The sequence below is a fragment of the Radiomyces spectabilis genome (assembly GCF_025331425.1).
Source record: "Radiomyces spectabilis strain NRRL 2753 chromosome Unknown BYT42scaffold_12, whole genome shotgun sequence".
Lineage (NCBI taxonomy): Eukaryota > Fungi > Mucoromycota > Mucoromycetes > Mucorales > Radiomycetaceae > Radiomyces > Radiomyces spectabilis.
Genome location: NW_026251937.1, coordinates 1,222,059 through 1,237,556, shown reverse-complemented (window position 1 = coordinate 1,237,556; position 15,498 = coordinate 1,222,059). Strand labels below are relative to the sequence as shown.

At 45.8% G+C, this 15,498-nt stretch overlaps 1 protein-coding gene across 1 annotated transcript; it reads right to left on the bottom strand.

Moving 5' to 3' along the window:
• Positions 1–8,189: 8,189 nt before the first annotated feature.
• On the bottom strand, positions 8,190–8,633 carry BYT42DRAFT_548950 (uncharacterized protein; the record flags this gene model as incomplete). Its single annotated transcript, XM_051566043.1, has 1 exon — positions 8,190–8,633. The coding sequence occupies one exon, from the start codon at positions 8,631–8,633 to the stop codon at positions 8,190–8,192; it is 444 nt and encodes a 147-aa protein (XP_051420320.1).
• Between the last annotated feature and the right edge of the window lie 6,865 nt (positions 8,634–15,498).

The window sequence follows — 15,498 nt, the reverse complement described above, 5'->3', positions numbered from 1 at the left end:
GCAACGCATCGATTTACGTCGGCTTATCATCCTCGAACGAACGGAAAAGTCGAACGCTTGAATGGAACCCTGAAGTCGATGCTCATCAAGTACTTGCGTGGACGAATTCATGAATGGGATCAACACTTGGACGCAGCCGTATGGGCCTTACGTGTTCGTAAACACGCTACTACTGGACATAGCCCATTCTACTTGGTGTACGGTCGAGAACCTGTGCTCCCTGGTGACCCATTACGACCTTATCTAGCTGAACCTGATGTTCCTGTGGACCCGAACAGACCTTCTGAAGAGCTGGACAAGCTAGAATCAGCCCGTCAAGACGCCGAAACACAACTGAAGTCGCAAGCCGAACGTGACAAAGTTCGATGGGATGCTACGGTTAAGCCCATTACGTTCGAAATTGGTGACTTAGTCTTGTTGCGTGTGGAACAGAAAGTTGGATTGGAATTTTCATGGGAAGGACCTTATCGTGTACGACGCAAGAACGACGACAACGATGTTTATTTATTGGAAAGTCTCGATGGCGTGGTTCGACCTGATTGGATACATGTCGATCGCCTGAAGCAAGCAAACACAGTCGAACAGTTACTCGAAACGCGACCCTGGTTCGATGTGCGAACGTCCCGTTCCCAATGGCCTGCTGGTGCATTACGCGATTCGCCGCCATCTAACGACTTTCACGAAAAGGTTGACGCCATCGTGAACGAGCCCAACACTCACGATGCGCAAGAAATCGTTGCTCCCGAAAACCCCATGGTTGAAGATGCCGTCGAAACACCTGCCCTGCCAAATGACTCCAAAAATTCTATGGTTGACGAAGTTATCGATTCACCCGACGCAACAATCGATCAAGAGGATACAATCTGTGATGAAGATCTCGACGACACTGATATATCGACAGACCCGATGTCCCCAATGTCTCAGTCGATTGACCCTAACGAACATGACCGCTCGGATTATGAACCCGCTTTGGACTTCATGAACGATCCCGACATCACTGACGACGTGGTTTCCACCGAACTTGAAGATGTCCCCGCTATGTACGAAGCTGACACCGTTGAACCCACGGCAGTTAACGAAGTTCCACTGCAGACGACAGAACCGATCAAAGAAATGACTCCCTACGATACCGAGATGGCACCCTCATTGGATGAACCGTTGGAACAAGATCCTACGCTGGACGAACCCATCGATGCCCCTATGGATCTTTCTACCGTGCCACCTCCTGACCAGTATCACCTTTCTGACTCGGATGCCTCTTTCGATAACGAAGCCCGAGGACGGACTTCAGGCAAGAGGGGGGGTATTGTCAGTTACGCCGGTTCTTCTTTTGCGCCGATTAGATTTGCTATACCAAAGTTTAGCAAATACGGAAGACAGCGCATTGGCTCGTCCGCAGATCGATGTCTGGAGGAACCTTCGAGAAGGTATGAAGGACCAATGGATGAACGAGGCATACCAAAGGTATTGCCTGGAAAACGGAAGAAATATAGACCGAATCCGTTTAGCATTAAAGTGGTCCGTAATACTTCTTGATTGGTTATGTTTCGGAATAATAGAAAACCGTGCAGGAAGTTGACGAGAACCTTCCTGAAGATTGTAGACATAAAAATGATCTTGATAGAAAATATAAATATGACCATGTTATGGTAGAAATAAAGAATGAACAAAAACTACAGATTTAAACTGAACTCTAAAGGAGTACTCAAATCTGACATCCTTTTATCAAAGTTTTAGCCGCTCAGCCATTATCCTCTTTAAGAACATAGACCGAATAAGCACATATAAATATCTCCTTATAATTGACAAAAATAAAGCGTTATCTTTCCTATCCCTAATCCTCTTGTTTCCCACTCTGGTGATCTTGCCGGTATATCAGATCCGAGTGAAGTACGACAACTGGTAGTGGCTGTTTATGAGTTCCATCCCGTTAAACCTTGAAGATATCTCTCTGCTGACCGAAGAAGACAAAAACAAATTTGAAATCGAAGAACGTGTGCAAAAGTTATTACCGCCTGAATTATTTGAAGAATACAAGAAATACCGAAGCTGCAAGCACATACCCTCTGAAGCCAGACTTAAATCCACACTGTCGAGAGAAAAGCACTGGCAAAAACTTGCAACCAATCTTGCCCGCAAATTTGAAGAAACTTACACTGGAAAGATGATATCTAGTGATACACCAGCCACACCTGCTGCGTCCGTTACACCTGTAACACCTGCCGGACTTACTCCCCATTTTGATATCCCACCTGGCCTCCGTATTCCTCCTCCAGAAACGTACAATGGCGAACGCACCAAGAGCGTTATTGACAACTGGCTTCTTGCTGTCTCCCGTTATTTGGAATTCTATGCGGTTCCAAAAGAACGATGGATAACCGTTGCTGTGACACTCCTCCGAGGACGAGCTCTCACTTGGTGGAATCGACTTGACATCGATCACCGTGAGCCACGGACATGGGAAGACTTTAAGGCTCGACTCTCTGCCAAATTCTGTCCGGCTTACTCTCACCGCGCTGCCCGTAACCGTCTACGAGAACTCAAGCAATACAGCACAATCACCGAGTATGTTGACGCATTCGAAGACATTCGTCTGGAGTTGCCCAACATGACTGACGACGAGGCCATCGACCGGTTTATCTCTGGATTGCGAAACCCTGTTGCTGCCCATGTTCTGGAAGCCGACCCGATCGACTTTACCGAAGCCGTACGTGTTGCCCTCGCCTATGAAAGTGGTCGCCGCCTTGGCTATGGTGCTTCCTCTCATGCTTCGTCGACTCCAGAATATTTACGACACGAGGGCGTTGCTCCTATGGATCTCAGTACGATTGTCGCTGCTACGGTTGCCCAACTGAATGCATTGAACCACCCTAGCCAGTCTCGTCACCGACAATTGCCTTCGCCCTCCCGTTCTGCGGCTCCTCGTTCGTCCTCTTCTCGTGCCGTTCAATGTTACTGGTGTCGCCAAACTGGGCATTACCAACGCAACTGTCGCGAACGCGCCCGCGCCCATAAAGAGCTTGATGAACGACATCGTCGTGAGATGTCTGCCCGCCTAAATAGTATTGAAAATATCAAGGACGAAATAAAAGATTCTGATGATCTCGCTTATTTCAATGTCTCTCCCCGGAGTACCCAACCATCTCGCCTGATTCTGATTTCTTCCAAGAGTTGAATGCTGCTTCCCCTGGTCGTCTTCCTCTGTATGACTTCGTTATTCAAGGTCAACACTTTCGGGCGCTGATCGATAGCGGCGCTAGTACCAATTACATTAGTCCCCGCGTGCCCAATCTTGCGTCCTCAGTTGCACATGAAACCCATGGTCAGGTCGTGGAAACAGCTAATGGTCAGCATGCCCCAATTAAAGGATCTGCCCACATCTCAGGAACGATTGGTGATTTTACTACCGTTTTGACGCGCTCATTTTCGATTCGAAGTTCGATATCATTCTTGGTGATGCATGGTTGGTGGCTAACAAACCCATCCCCGACTGGCCAAACCATGTGTGGACCATTAACAACGATTCCCAATCGTTTATTATCCGCCCTATCAGCAGCACTTCCTCGACTGATGATGTCAACTTTCTCCTGTCCGCCAAACAAGTCGCGAAGCTCCTTGCCAACGATGACGCCCGCTGTTACCTGGTACATCTCCAAGCTAATACTGCCGAAGAGGTGAAGAATCCTGAGTGGGTCATCAAGCTGACTTCCAAATTTGCTGAGATATTCCATGACGATATCACCGATTTGCCCCCCGACCGCGATGTTCAACATGTCATTGACACCGAAGATGCCACGCCCGTAAACCGCACACCTTACAAAATGAGTCCTCTGGAACTGGACGAGCTCCAACGCCAACTCAAAGAATTACTGAAAAAGGGACATATACAGCCAAGCTCGTCTCCGTGGGGTGCACCCGTCCTCTTTGTGAAGAAAAAGAATGGTGAGATGCGCATGTGCATCGATTATCGCGCACTGAACAAAGTTACCGTCCGAAACAACTATCCACTCCCACGTATCGATGAATGCCTAGACCGCCTCTGTGATGCCCGTTACTTTACCTCCCTTGATCTCAAGTCTGGATATCACTAAGTACGAATCAAACCCGAGGATGTTCCAAAAACCGCTTTTAATACTCGATACGGTCAGTACGAATTCCTGGTATTGCCCTTTGGTCTCACCAACGCTCTGCCAACGTTCCAATGCCTTATGAATTCGGTATTGAAAGATTATTTGGACAAGTTCGCCATGGTATATTTAGACGACATCTTGATATTCAGCAAATCCCTTGAAGAACACCAAGAACATGTACACGCCGTTCTGAACAAGCTCCGTGAAGCCCAACTGGTTGTCAATCCCAAGAAATGCCACTTTGCCCAGACCGAACTATGCTTTCTAGGGTACGATATCTCCAGCGAGGGTATACTGCCGTCGAAAGAGAAAATCAAAGCTGTGCAGAATTGGCCGGTCCCTACTAACGTCCAAGAGGTACGCCAATTTATTGGCCTAGCCCAACACTACCGTCGCTTCATTCCTGGTTTTGCGAGCATTGCCACCCCGATCACCGACCTCACTCGAGGCAATGGTCCCAAACAACGTGCTATCACCTGGACGCAGGAATGCCAGCACAGCTTCGATCTCCTCAAAAGTAAACTCGTCGAAGCGCTGGTTCTAAAGTCTCCTAATATGACAAAGCCGTTCCGAATTGAAACCGACGCATCCGATTATGGTCTTGGTGCCGTTCTGTTACAAGAAGACGACTCCGGAGAATGGCACCCAATTGCCTTCGAATCCAAGAAACTTTCCAGAACCGAAAGATCCTACCCAGCTCAAGAACGAGAGTTGCTTGGTGTCCTTCATGCCCTTCGTACCTGGCGTTGTTTTATCGATAGCCGTGAACGAAATTATGTAGTATACGCTGACCATTTATCCCTGAAATCGCTGCGAACTCAGAAGAACCCGACTCCTCGCCTAGTCCGCTATCTTAATGAACTCGAATCCTATGATCCCAATATTCAGTACAAACCTGGCGCCGAAAATACCGTCCCTGATTTACTCTCCCGTGTTGATGGCCCCTCATGCGAGCCTGAACCTTTCGAAATCGAGCCGAAGTATCTCTACAGTATCGATGAACCTGAAGAACCCCACATCGATCCCCGTAACGATTGGCCCCGCTGGTATGTGAAAGACCCGGAAACCTGGCCCGCCGAAATCAATGCAAAACTCAAGAAGTACCGTGACCATTTCGTCATCCGTGATAACATGATTTTCTACCGCCCGCAGAAGGATCACCCTAAAGAACTTCGATACCTTCGCTTCGTCCGTCGCGCCGATTTAATCCAAGATTATCACAAAGGCTTTGGGCACACTGGAACTGCAACCATGTACGACCTGATGAAGACCCGTTGGTGGTGGCCCGGAATGCGCGACGATATCCAAGCCTGGACCAAAACTTGTCCGTCGTGCCAATTAGCTGCCAACCAAGATCGTAATATTCACAAGGCCCCCATGCACAATTTGGAAGTTCCCGCCGCCTTCTCCCGCTGGCATCTGGATTTCATCGGTGAACTACCAACGACAAGCAATGGTAACCGGTGGATACTCGTTGCTGTCGATTATTCTACGAACTGGCCAATTGCTCGTGCGGTACCCGAGGCCACTGGCGCTGCCATTGTCCAATTCATTTATGAAGAAATAGTCCTTCGTTTTGGTTGTCCTGACGAAATTCTGACCGATCGCGGCCCCAACTTCATGTCTCAAGTGGTATCCAGATATATTCGCATGCTTCGTACTCATCACACTTTGACTTCAGCATTCCACCCCCGCACAAACGGCAAATGCGAACGGTTCAATCAAACGTTGAAGAAGATGTTGAAGAAGTACATCAACGGTGATGTTTGTTCCTGGGATATCCACCTGAATACTGCTCTGTGGGCTTGCCGGATCCGTAAACACCGCACTACCGGGTACAGCCCTTTTTATTTGACTTACGGCCGCCATCCTAAAATTCCTGGTGATGTTGCCTCTCCTTGGATTCAAGTTTCTGCCACCGAACCCGCCCCAGAACAATTAGCTGACGACGCATACACTTACCTCCGAAAGCTACGCGAAGCTCGAGATACAGCCGAATGGCGAATGCAACGAAACGCTGAAGCTGACAAACGCCGCTGGGACGAAGTTATGCGCACAGAAACCCAAATGTTCGATATCGGTGACCTCGTCCTTCTACGCCATGAAAACAAAAAGGGTCTTGAGCCTTCTTGGATAGGTCCATATACAATCATCGGCCGTAATCTTGACAACGATATCTATCAGATCCACGAAGTCAACGGAAAAGAATACGCCTCTTGGGTTCATACCGATCGATTGCGTCCTGCATATGCCACCGAGGAAACTCGCCGACAAGCCTGGTATATCCCACGCATTGCCCGTGCCCTGCCTTCTCCCAGCCTGTAAATGTTCTCTTCCGATAAATTTTTTCTCTCTACCCGTGCCGCACTTCTCTTTTCTCTTCCCTGGTTGTTCCCTAGTTGCTCGAGGTCGATCAACGTTCTAAGGAGGGAGTAATGTCGTGGCTGAAGCGGATAACGTCCGAAAATGGTAATCAGCTTAGCATCTTGCTAAGTACAACCATCCTTTTATCAAAGTTTTAGCCGCTCAGCCATTATCCTCTTTAAGAACATAGACCGAATAAGCATATATAAATATCTCCTTATAATTGACAAAAATAAAGCGTTATCTTTCCTATCCCTAATCCTCTTGTTTCCCACTCTGGTGATCTTGCCGGTATATCAGATCCGAGTGAAGTACGACACTATTCCGGATACTGGTTCCACGGACGATAGATGAAGGAATAAACTAGAATTGGAGGATAGATAATTGATGCTCTTTATTCGTTTTGATCGAGGGGATATTTATATGTTTTTGGGTTAATCTATAATAATTTCGTAATAAGGCTTGGCAGGGTATTTTGGTTCTGAATGCTCAGCCTTTCGGCCGAGCTGTTCGATAAAGGAAACGTTTGCTTTGTCAGTTACGCCAGTTCTTCTTTTGCGCCGATTAGATTTGCTATACCAAAGTTTAGCAAATACGGAAGACAGCGCATTGGCTCGTCCACAGATCGATGTCTGGAGGAACCTTCAAGAAGGTATGAAGGACCAATGGATGAACGAGGCATACCAAAGGTATTGCCTGGAAAACAGAAGAAATATAGACCGAATCTGTTTAGCATTAAAGTGGTCCGCAATACTTCTTGATTGGTTATGTTTCGGAATAATAGAAAACCGTGCAGGAAGTTAACGAGAACCTTCCTGAAGATTGTAGACATAAAAATGATCTTGATAGAAAATATACTGTAAATATGACCATGTTATGGTAGAAATAAAGAATGAACAAAAACTACAGATTTAAACTGAACTCTAAAGGAGTACTCAAATCTGACAACTGGTACCGGCTGAAAAGAAACCCGACCTGAGCCCAATTACTATTACAACGAAACTGGAACTATGGACGCACAAATGAAGACTCTCACCGAAGCTTTGGCTTACTTTCTGGAACGCGAAAAGAAGAAGGAAGAAAATGCTGGAAAGCAGACCCAAGGTGCAGAAGTCAAGGTTTCTCTGCCTGCGAAGTTCTGAGGTGTCAAGGACCCCATCGTTGTGGAAAACTGGATCGATGATGTCGACCAATACTTCACCTTTACAAAAATGCCGGAGGAACAGCGGTTCAACTTTGCTGTTATGCTCCTCGAAGACAAGGCGAAGATGTGGTGGCGACGTCACAAGCAGACTAGTGGTGACGATACGATCGATAACTGGGAAGATTTATGCGATGCCATTCGGCACTACTTTGTCCCAACTGGTGTGTACCGACAAGTCCGTGGAAAGTTGCACAACCTATGACAAACTGGTTCCGTGCAACGTTATGCCGAAGAATTCCAGGACTTGAGAGCGATCGCTGGTGATGTCTCGGAAGCGGAAGCTTTGGACCGCTTCACTCGTGGTTTACGTATTCCGATCCAGGAATACTGTATGTCGACCAGGTATGCATCATCTTCATGTATAATCCATTCTGCCGCATCAAAATAGAGTGAATCATCTTCATCTTTATTGGCATCAGAATTACTATATTCTGGACTAACGCTTGCCTCTTGGGAGGATTTCTCTTCTACGGAACACAACTGACCTCCCTTCACAGTTGTGTTGGATAAAAATCCTGCTTCTTCGTCTTTTCGTGTTCTTCATCCATTTTTCGAATGGCTTCCAATCGATCGCGGCAATAACGTCGGTAGTGTCCTGAGCGACCACACCAATGGCACGCACCTTTCGTTCGTACTTGAGGTGGTGACCTTTGTTGTGGGCGAGAACTCTTCTTCCAAGTGCGTGTGATGGCATCAAGGTCCATAGGTGTCACATTGCTGTTCTCCCAGTGAGATTGATTGGGTTGGGATAGCCAGTTGGGGTTCACCACGGGTTCGTTGGGGCGGTAACCATTTGCAATGGCGTGGACTGTTTCGAGGTGTTCGGCGATTCGGTAGGCATCGGCCAAGGTGGTTGGCTCCTTGTACAAGACTTGTAGGCGGGCATCGGGGTGTAAACCTTGGATGAAAGTGAATCGGGCATCGCTGTCATTCATGTTCGGTAATTCCAACATCACGGTGTGGAAAGCGCGAATATAATCGGTAATGGATCCAAATTGTCGGAGGGTGGTTAATTGTTGGCGTGCAATTTCTTCTGAATTACGCGGCTTGAACTCGCGTATCACTGCACCTCGAAAATCAGCCCATGTTCGTGGTACTTCTTGGCTCAATTTGACATGTCGCCACCATGTCGCAGCATCTCCCTTGAGTAGAGTGGTTGCGTACATAAGCTGCTGGTCTTCGGTCATGCCGCTTAGGTCAGCGTATTTATTGACCGAATAGAGCCATCCTTCTACCACTGCAGCGGTACGAACACTGGCGAAAGGTTCGGATTTCTCCAGCGTCACACCTCGGGGTAGCTGCCAAGAGCCCTGTGCTTGTTGGATCTGTTCTTGTTGCTTCTTCTGTTGTTGCATAATGTGCTGCAGCGATTCCATAATCGTGACCATAGCATTGGTCTGGTTGGTCTGGTTGGTCTTGTCACTCATATCTAGTTCACTCAGGTCTTCTTGCGGTTCCTGGAGGGAAATGCGCTTTAACTTGTTGATTAAGTAATCCAAAACTTCTTGCGGTCCGTTACGGGGGAATGCGCCTTGACTGTATAACTTTATGTGCTGAAAATTTTAACCTTTTCAGCCACTACCAAATGTCGTTTTCGGGGTTTGCTGAATCTATTCCGGATACTGGTTCCACGGACGATAGATGAAGGAATAAACTAGAATTGGAGGATAGATAATTGATGCTCTTTATTCGTTTTGATCGAGGGGATATTTATATGTTTTTGGGTTAATCTATAATAATTTCGTAATAAGGCTTGGCAGGGTATTTTGGTTCTGAATGCTCAGCCTTTCGGCCAAGCTGTTCGATAAAGGAAACGTTTGCTTGAAGGTGATCAAAGCGTCATTACCAAAAATGTAAGTGTTGCCGTGAACGTTTTAGGAAATACCAAAAAAGGATACGACATTTGTGCTCAGCCAATCAGCTTCAAGATTCCTTTTCTAGCGATATTACATTGTCAGTTACGCCAGTTCTTCTTTTTGTCAGATTTGAGTACTCCTTTAGAGTTCAGTTTAAATCTGTCGTTTTTGTTCCTTCTTTATTTCTACCATAACATGGTCATATTTATATTTTCTATCAAGATCATTTTTATGTCTACAATCTTCAGAAAGGTTCTTGTCAACTTCCTGCATGGTTTTCTATTATTCCGAAACATAACCAATCAAGAAGTATTGCGGACCACTTTAATGCTAAACGGATTCGGTCTATATTTCTTCTGTTTTCCAGGCAATACCTTTGGTATGCCTCGTTCATCCATTGGTCCTTCATACCTTCTCGAAGGTTCCTCCAGACATCGATCTGCGGACGAGCCAATGCGCTGTCTTCCGTATTTGCTAAACTTTGGTATAGCAAATCTAATCGGCGTAAAAGAAGAACCGGCGTAACTGACAATACCCCCCCTCTTGCCTGAAGTCCGTCCTCAGGCTTCGTTATCGAAAGAGGCATCCGAGTCAGAAAGGTGATACTGGTCAGGAGGTGGCACGGTAGAAAGATCCATAGGGGCATTGATGGGTTCGTCCAGCGTAGGATCTTGTTCCAACAGTTCATCCAATGAGAGTGCCATCTCGGTATTGTAGGGAGCTATTTCTTTGATGGGTTCTGTCGTCTGCAGTGGAACTTCGTTAATTGCGGTGGGTTCAACGGTGTCAACTTTGCACATAGCGGGGACATCTTCAAGTTTGGTTGAAACCACATCGTCAGTGATGTTGGGGTCGTTCATTAAGTCCAAAGCGGGTTCATAATCCGAGCGGTCATGTTTGTTAGGGTCAATCGACTGAGACATTGGAGACATCGGGTCTGTTGATATATCAGTGTCGTCGAGATCTTCATCACAGATTGTATCCTCTTGATCGATTGTTGCGTCGGGTGAATCGATAACTTCGTCAACCATAGAATTTTCGGAGTCATTCAGCAGGGCAGGTGTTTCGACAGCATCTTCAACCATGGGGTTTTCGGGAGCAACGATTTCTTGCGCATCGTGAGTGTTGGGCTCGTTCACGATGGTGTCAACCTTTTCGTGAAAGTCGTTAGATGGTGGCAGATCGCGTAATGCACCAGCAGGCCATTGGGAACGGGACGTTCTGTCATGACCATTCCCACGCACACGTGGTCTTGGCGATAATGCATGACCATGTGCATTATTGGTCCAAGCACACTCCTCCACTGTTGCCATGCTGGTCCATGCGCTTACCCCTATACTTGCTCTTGTGTTCTTCTCTATCGTTGTCTTTCCTCCTTTTATTGATCTATGCGTTACCTCATGTTATGCTCTGCATTTCATTTATTTATTTTATTATCATTGTCTCTTCTGTTTCGCATCTTTTAGTATAAATACCCGATCTCTTTTATGAAATAAACCGCAGTCAAGAATTGTGTGTGTGTGTGTATTCTCTCATACTATCTTGTTCTCCATCTTGTCTTGTCCTTGTCTTGGTTCTTTTCCTGTTTCTATTCTTGTTTCTTGTTCTTGTTTTACTGTATTCCTTTTCTTGTCTTGTCTTGTCTTTGTCTTGCGAAAGCACTTAACACCACCCTCTTGTCCAGCTTGCACTGATCCTCCCGTAATCAGTGCATAACACGTTCGCACATCGAACCAGGGTCGCGTTTTGAGTAACTGTTCGACTGTGTTTGCTTGCTTCAGGCGATCAACATATATCCAATCAGGTCGAACCACACCATCGAGACTTTCCAATAAATAAACATCATTGTCGTCGTTCTTGCGTCATACATGATAAGGTCCTTCCCATGAAAATTCCAATCCAACTTTCTGTTCCACACGCAGCAAGACTAAGTCACCAATTTCGAACGTAATGGGCTTAACCGTAGCATCCCATCGAACTTTGTCACGTTCGGCTTGCAACTTCAGTTGTGTTTCGGCGTCTTGATGGGCTGATTCTAGCTTGTCCAGCTCTTCAGAAGGTCTGTTCGGGTCCACAGGAACATCAGGTTCAGCTAGATAAGGTCGTAATGGGTCACCAGGGAGCACAGGTTCTCGACCGTACACCAAGTAGAATGGGCTATGTCCAGTAGTAGCGTGTTTATGAACACGTAAGGCCCATACGGCTGTGTCCAAGTGTTGATCCCATTCATGAATTCGTCCACGCAAGCACTTGATGAGCATCGACTTCAGGGTTCCATTCAAGCGTTCGACCTTTCCGTTCGTTCGAGGATGATAAGCCGACGTAAATCGATGCGTTGCCTTGATTCGTTTCATGTACAGTATCACTGCAAGATTTGGGACATAAAGGCGGCACCACAATCTGAGAGAATCTCCTTGGGGCAACCAAAGCGCATGACGATTTCTTCATATAAAAAGTCTGCTACCGCTGCTGCAGACGCCACTGGGACAGCTCGAGCAATTGGCCAATTCGTCAAATAATCCACGGCAGCAATGATCCAATGATTGCCTTGACGAGTCATAGGTAATTGACCAATGAAATTCAGATGCCATTGTCCAAACGGTTCCAGGACGTTAAGAGGATGCATCGGTGCTTTATGGACAGATCGTTGAGGTTTACTGGCTAGCTGACACTCTTGACACTGCTGTAACCATTCTTTGATTTCCTTCATCTGGGGCCACTATACATGGGGTTGTAATACTGTATGTGTAACATGGTAATCCGGCATGTCCAATGGAATGGTGATAATGAGCAAGCAGGTCGGCATGTTCAATGTAAGGAACAAATCAGGTCCAGTGTTCATCGTTTTGGTGATAGATTTCGTCCTTGATCACAAATGTATTGCGATTTTCCTTCAGCTGTTCTTGTATGGACTCAGGAATGGCTTCTTCGGCATACATGTAATAAAGAGGCCAATCTGTATCATGCACCACAGGCATCACCGTGTCCATCAAGTATAAATATTCGGGCACTACGGGCTTCTCATCATGGTCATCGTCAGAGTCTTGAACGATCCGAGAGAGTGCATCCAGAACTACTTTGTTTGCCTGGTCGATACTGAATATTGGGGTCGTACAGTTCCAGCTCGTTAATCCAGCGTACCAGCCTAGGAGTTGGGGTCTTCTGCAAATGTAGGTACCGAAGTGGCAAATGATCTGTGTATACCACATACTTGGTACCATCCGAAAAACATCGCCACGTGCACAAAGCATGAAGGATAGCAAATAATTCCCTTTCTTGAGCAGGATAATTTTGCTCAGTCTTGCTAAACTTCTTGCTCTCATAGGCAATCGGATGTTCCAAACCATTGTCGTCATCTTGAACCAGTACAGCACCACAAGCGAAATCTGAAGCGTCTGTATACACCTTATACGGATGATCAAGTCGAGGGGCAACCAACACAGGAGCGGAAGCTAACCGTGTCTTCAATTCTTCGAAAGCAGCTTGACATTTCTGCGACCAAACGATCTTTCGGCGTTTCGGTCCAGCACCTTGCATGAGATCGGTCAATGGTGCGGCGATGTGGGCGTAATCCTTGATAAATCGGCGGTAATAGCTTGCCAATCCAAGGAACTGTCGCACCTCCTGGACATTGGTGGGAGTGGGCCAAGTTTGCAGCGGCACTATGAAAAACATGCTCAAAAAAAAGATGCAGGGTGATGGCGGTCTCCAGATCCGCCCATTATAAACCGCATTCAACATGGAGCTAATGGAGCTCATGAATTGCACCATTCCGCCCGAAATGCTCTGCGTATATTTTTTAGAGGACGTTGCCATAGAGATATTTTTATTTCGCCAGCGTTTTTCATATCAGCAAGGAAGAGAAACGGGTAAAAAAACGCTGTTCTTATTTTTGGATTTATTGAAAAAATTGGCCAAACCGACCGCTCATGTTGAAATGGTGAACGCAATGGGATAATTGCACTGCAATCACCGTTATTTCGCGGCGACAATGTAAAGAAGAGAATGTTTTTCATATAAAAAGAATTCGGACGGTACATACAGCATAAGGATAGCTGCAGTATGAATAAAAACATAAAAGAAAATGTTATTCAGTAGGTTTGGACCATTTTTCACCACTGTATCGTAAAACAAAATTGTTGTGACAACTTGCAGAGCTAAAATGGTGTTGTCTGAGGGAAAAGAATGCGTAACTGTCAAGTATTTGCATACATATTGTTGTTGGTTGTGTGTAATGGGACGATAAAAAAAAGAAGAAAGTCTCATTAAAGATAAAGCTAAACTGCCACAGCTTTTGACTGACCCGAATGGCGCGACCCGAACCGAACCGAACTGCTGGTTGAATCGGTTCGGGTCGTTTCACAGGTCGTTTTCAACGTTTCGGGTCGGCTCAGGGCCTGATTCAACCCGACCGGACTTGATAAGGAACCCTAGTCAATAAGCTGTTTGATTGATTCAAATTTCGTTAAGAAATTTTACCTTTTGTTATGTGATGCAGCAATATCGAGAGCTTCCTGACCGAAATAAAGAAAGGATACAGATAAAGAAAAAGTAAAACAATAGGTGCGGCTGGAAAGCCCCCCTAAAAACCCTGCGGGGAAAAAAAAGGAGGAAAAGACTACAAGAAGTCTATTAACAAGAATACACGATACAGACTACAAACTACAAAATAAAATGGTCGGGAAGACATAATCGAAGACGATATCACGGAAAGTAATAATGAGAAGAACCTGAGGAGGACGCGTAGGCGTGTTCTGATGAAAAAGAGAGTCACACCACCGACAGTGCCCAAAACCCGGGTGGCCACATCTGGTGCGCGAACAAAGCAGAAAGATTTGGAGGATGGACGCTTGTCAGGCGAAAAGAAAACCAGAGAGAAAACCAAAAGCAGAAGAAAGGATAGAGAAAAAAGAACGTGAGGTTTTTCTTGTCGAAAAACGAATAGTCACATCACACAAAAGGTACCTTTTTTCATAATAATCGAATCGACCGGATCAGATACACGCCATAGTCTGGATGATGGATGATGGATGCAATGATAGTGAGGGATTTCCAGGCAAACAGAAGAGATGCAAAACTAAAGAAGAAGAAAAAATTCGGACAAAAATATGTGATTTTCCATGGATGAAACAATAGTCACCTCACTGATGCATGAATGATGAGCTACACAGATCGAAGCATATCTGCTCCATGTATCATTCGATTACTGAAGAGAATGAAAGGGCATATACAGTATAACTGACAGATAACCCAAATTAAATGATGCTACAAAACACCAGATCGTCGTATCGTCAATCACCTTTCTTCAAAAAAGAGCTCCACTCACATTTTATGTGAACGGCGACGATGCTCTGTTTGACCACAACTGGTGCAAACGGCATCTTGCTGCTGATTGTTTCGCCTATTATCGTGAAAGTGGGCAGCGACGCATGGTTGAAAGATGAAAAAAAGGTTTAACAGGTCTTGATAACTTAGTGTAGATCATGTGATTTACAAAATCGCTAATTTTTCAAAAATTTTAATTATGTAGACTAGGTGGAGCCCGTGATCTTCAAGATCACAATTGGGGATATTTATTGGTAGACTCAGGGTATGCTACCATGGGTGTGGTTAGAATGGCATGAAGGTGTGCCAGTTCTAACGTATGAGGTAGAGGGCGCAGGTGGAGCCCGTGATCTTCAAGATCACAATTGGGGATATTTATTGGTAAACTCAGGGTATACTATATTTTTGGTGAAATGTTCATTTGAACTGCTGTGGATCAGGTATCTTCGCCGATACGATAGAATCGTAGTGCTCTGGCGTCACAGGTTTATCAGCTTCTTTTAAAATGAGTAGAATATGCGCATGAGGCAATCCTCTTTTCTGGAACTCGACGGCATAAACGTAGCCAATTACTTTTCCAAGTGTATGGTTTTTTGTTAGATCCTTCAAAAGAGCTCTG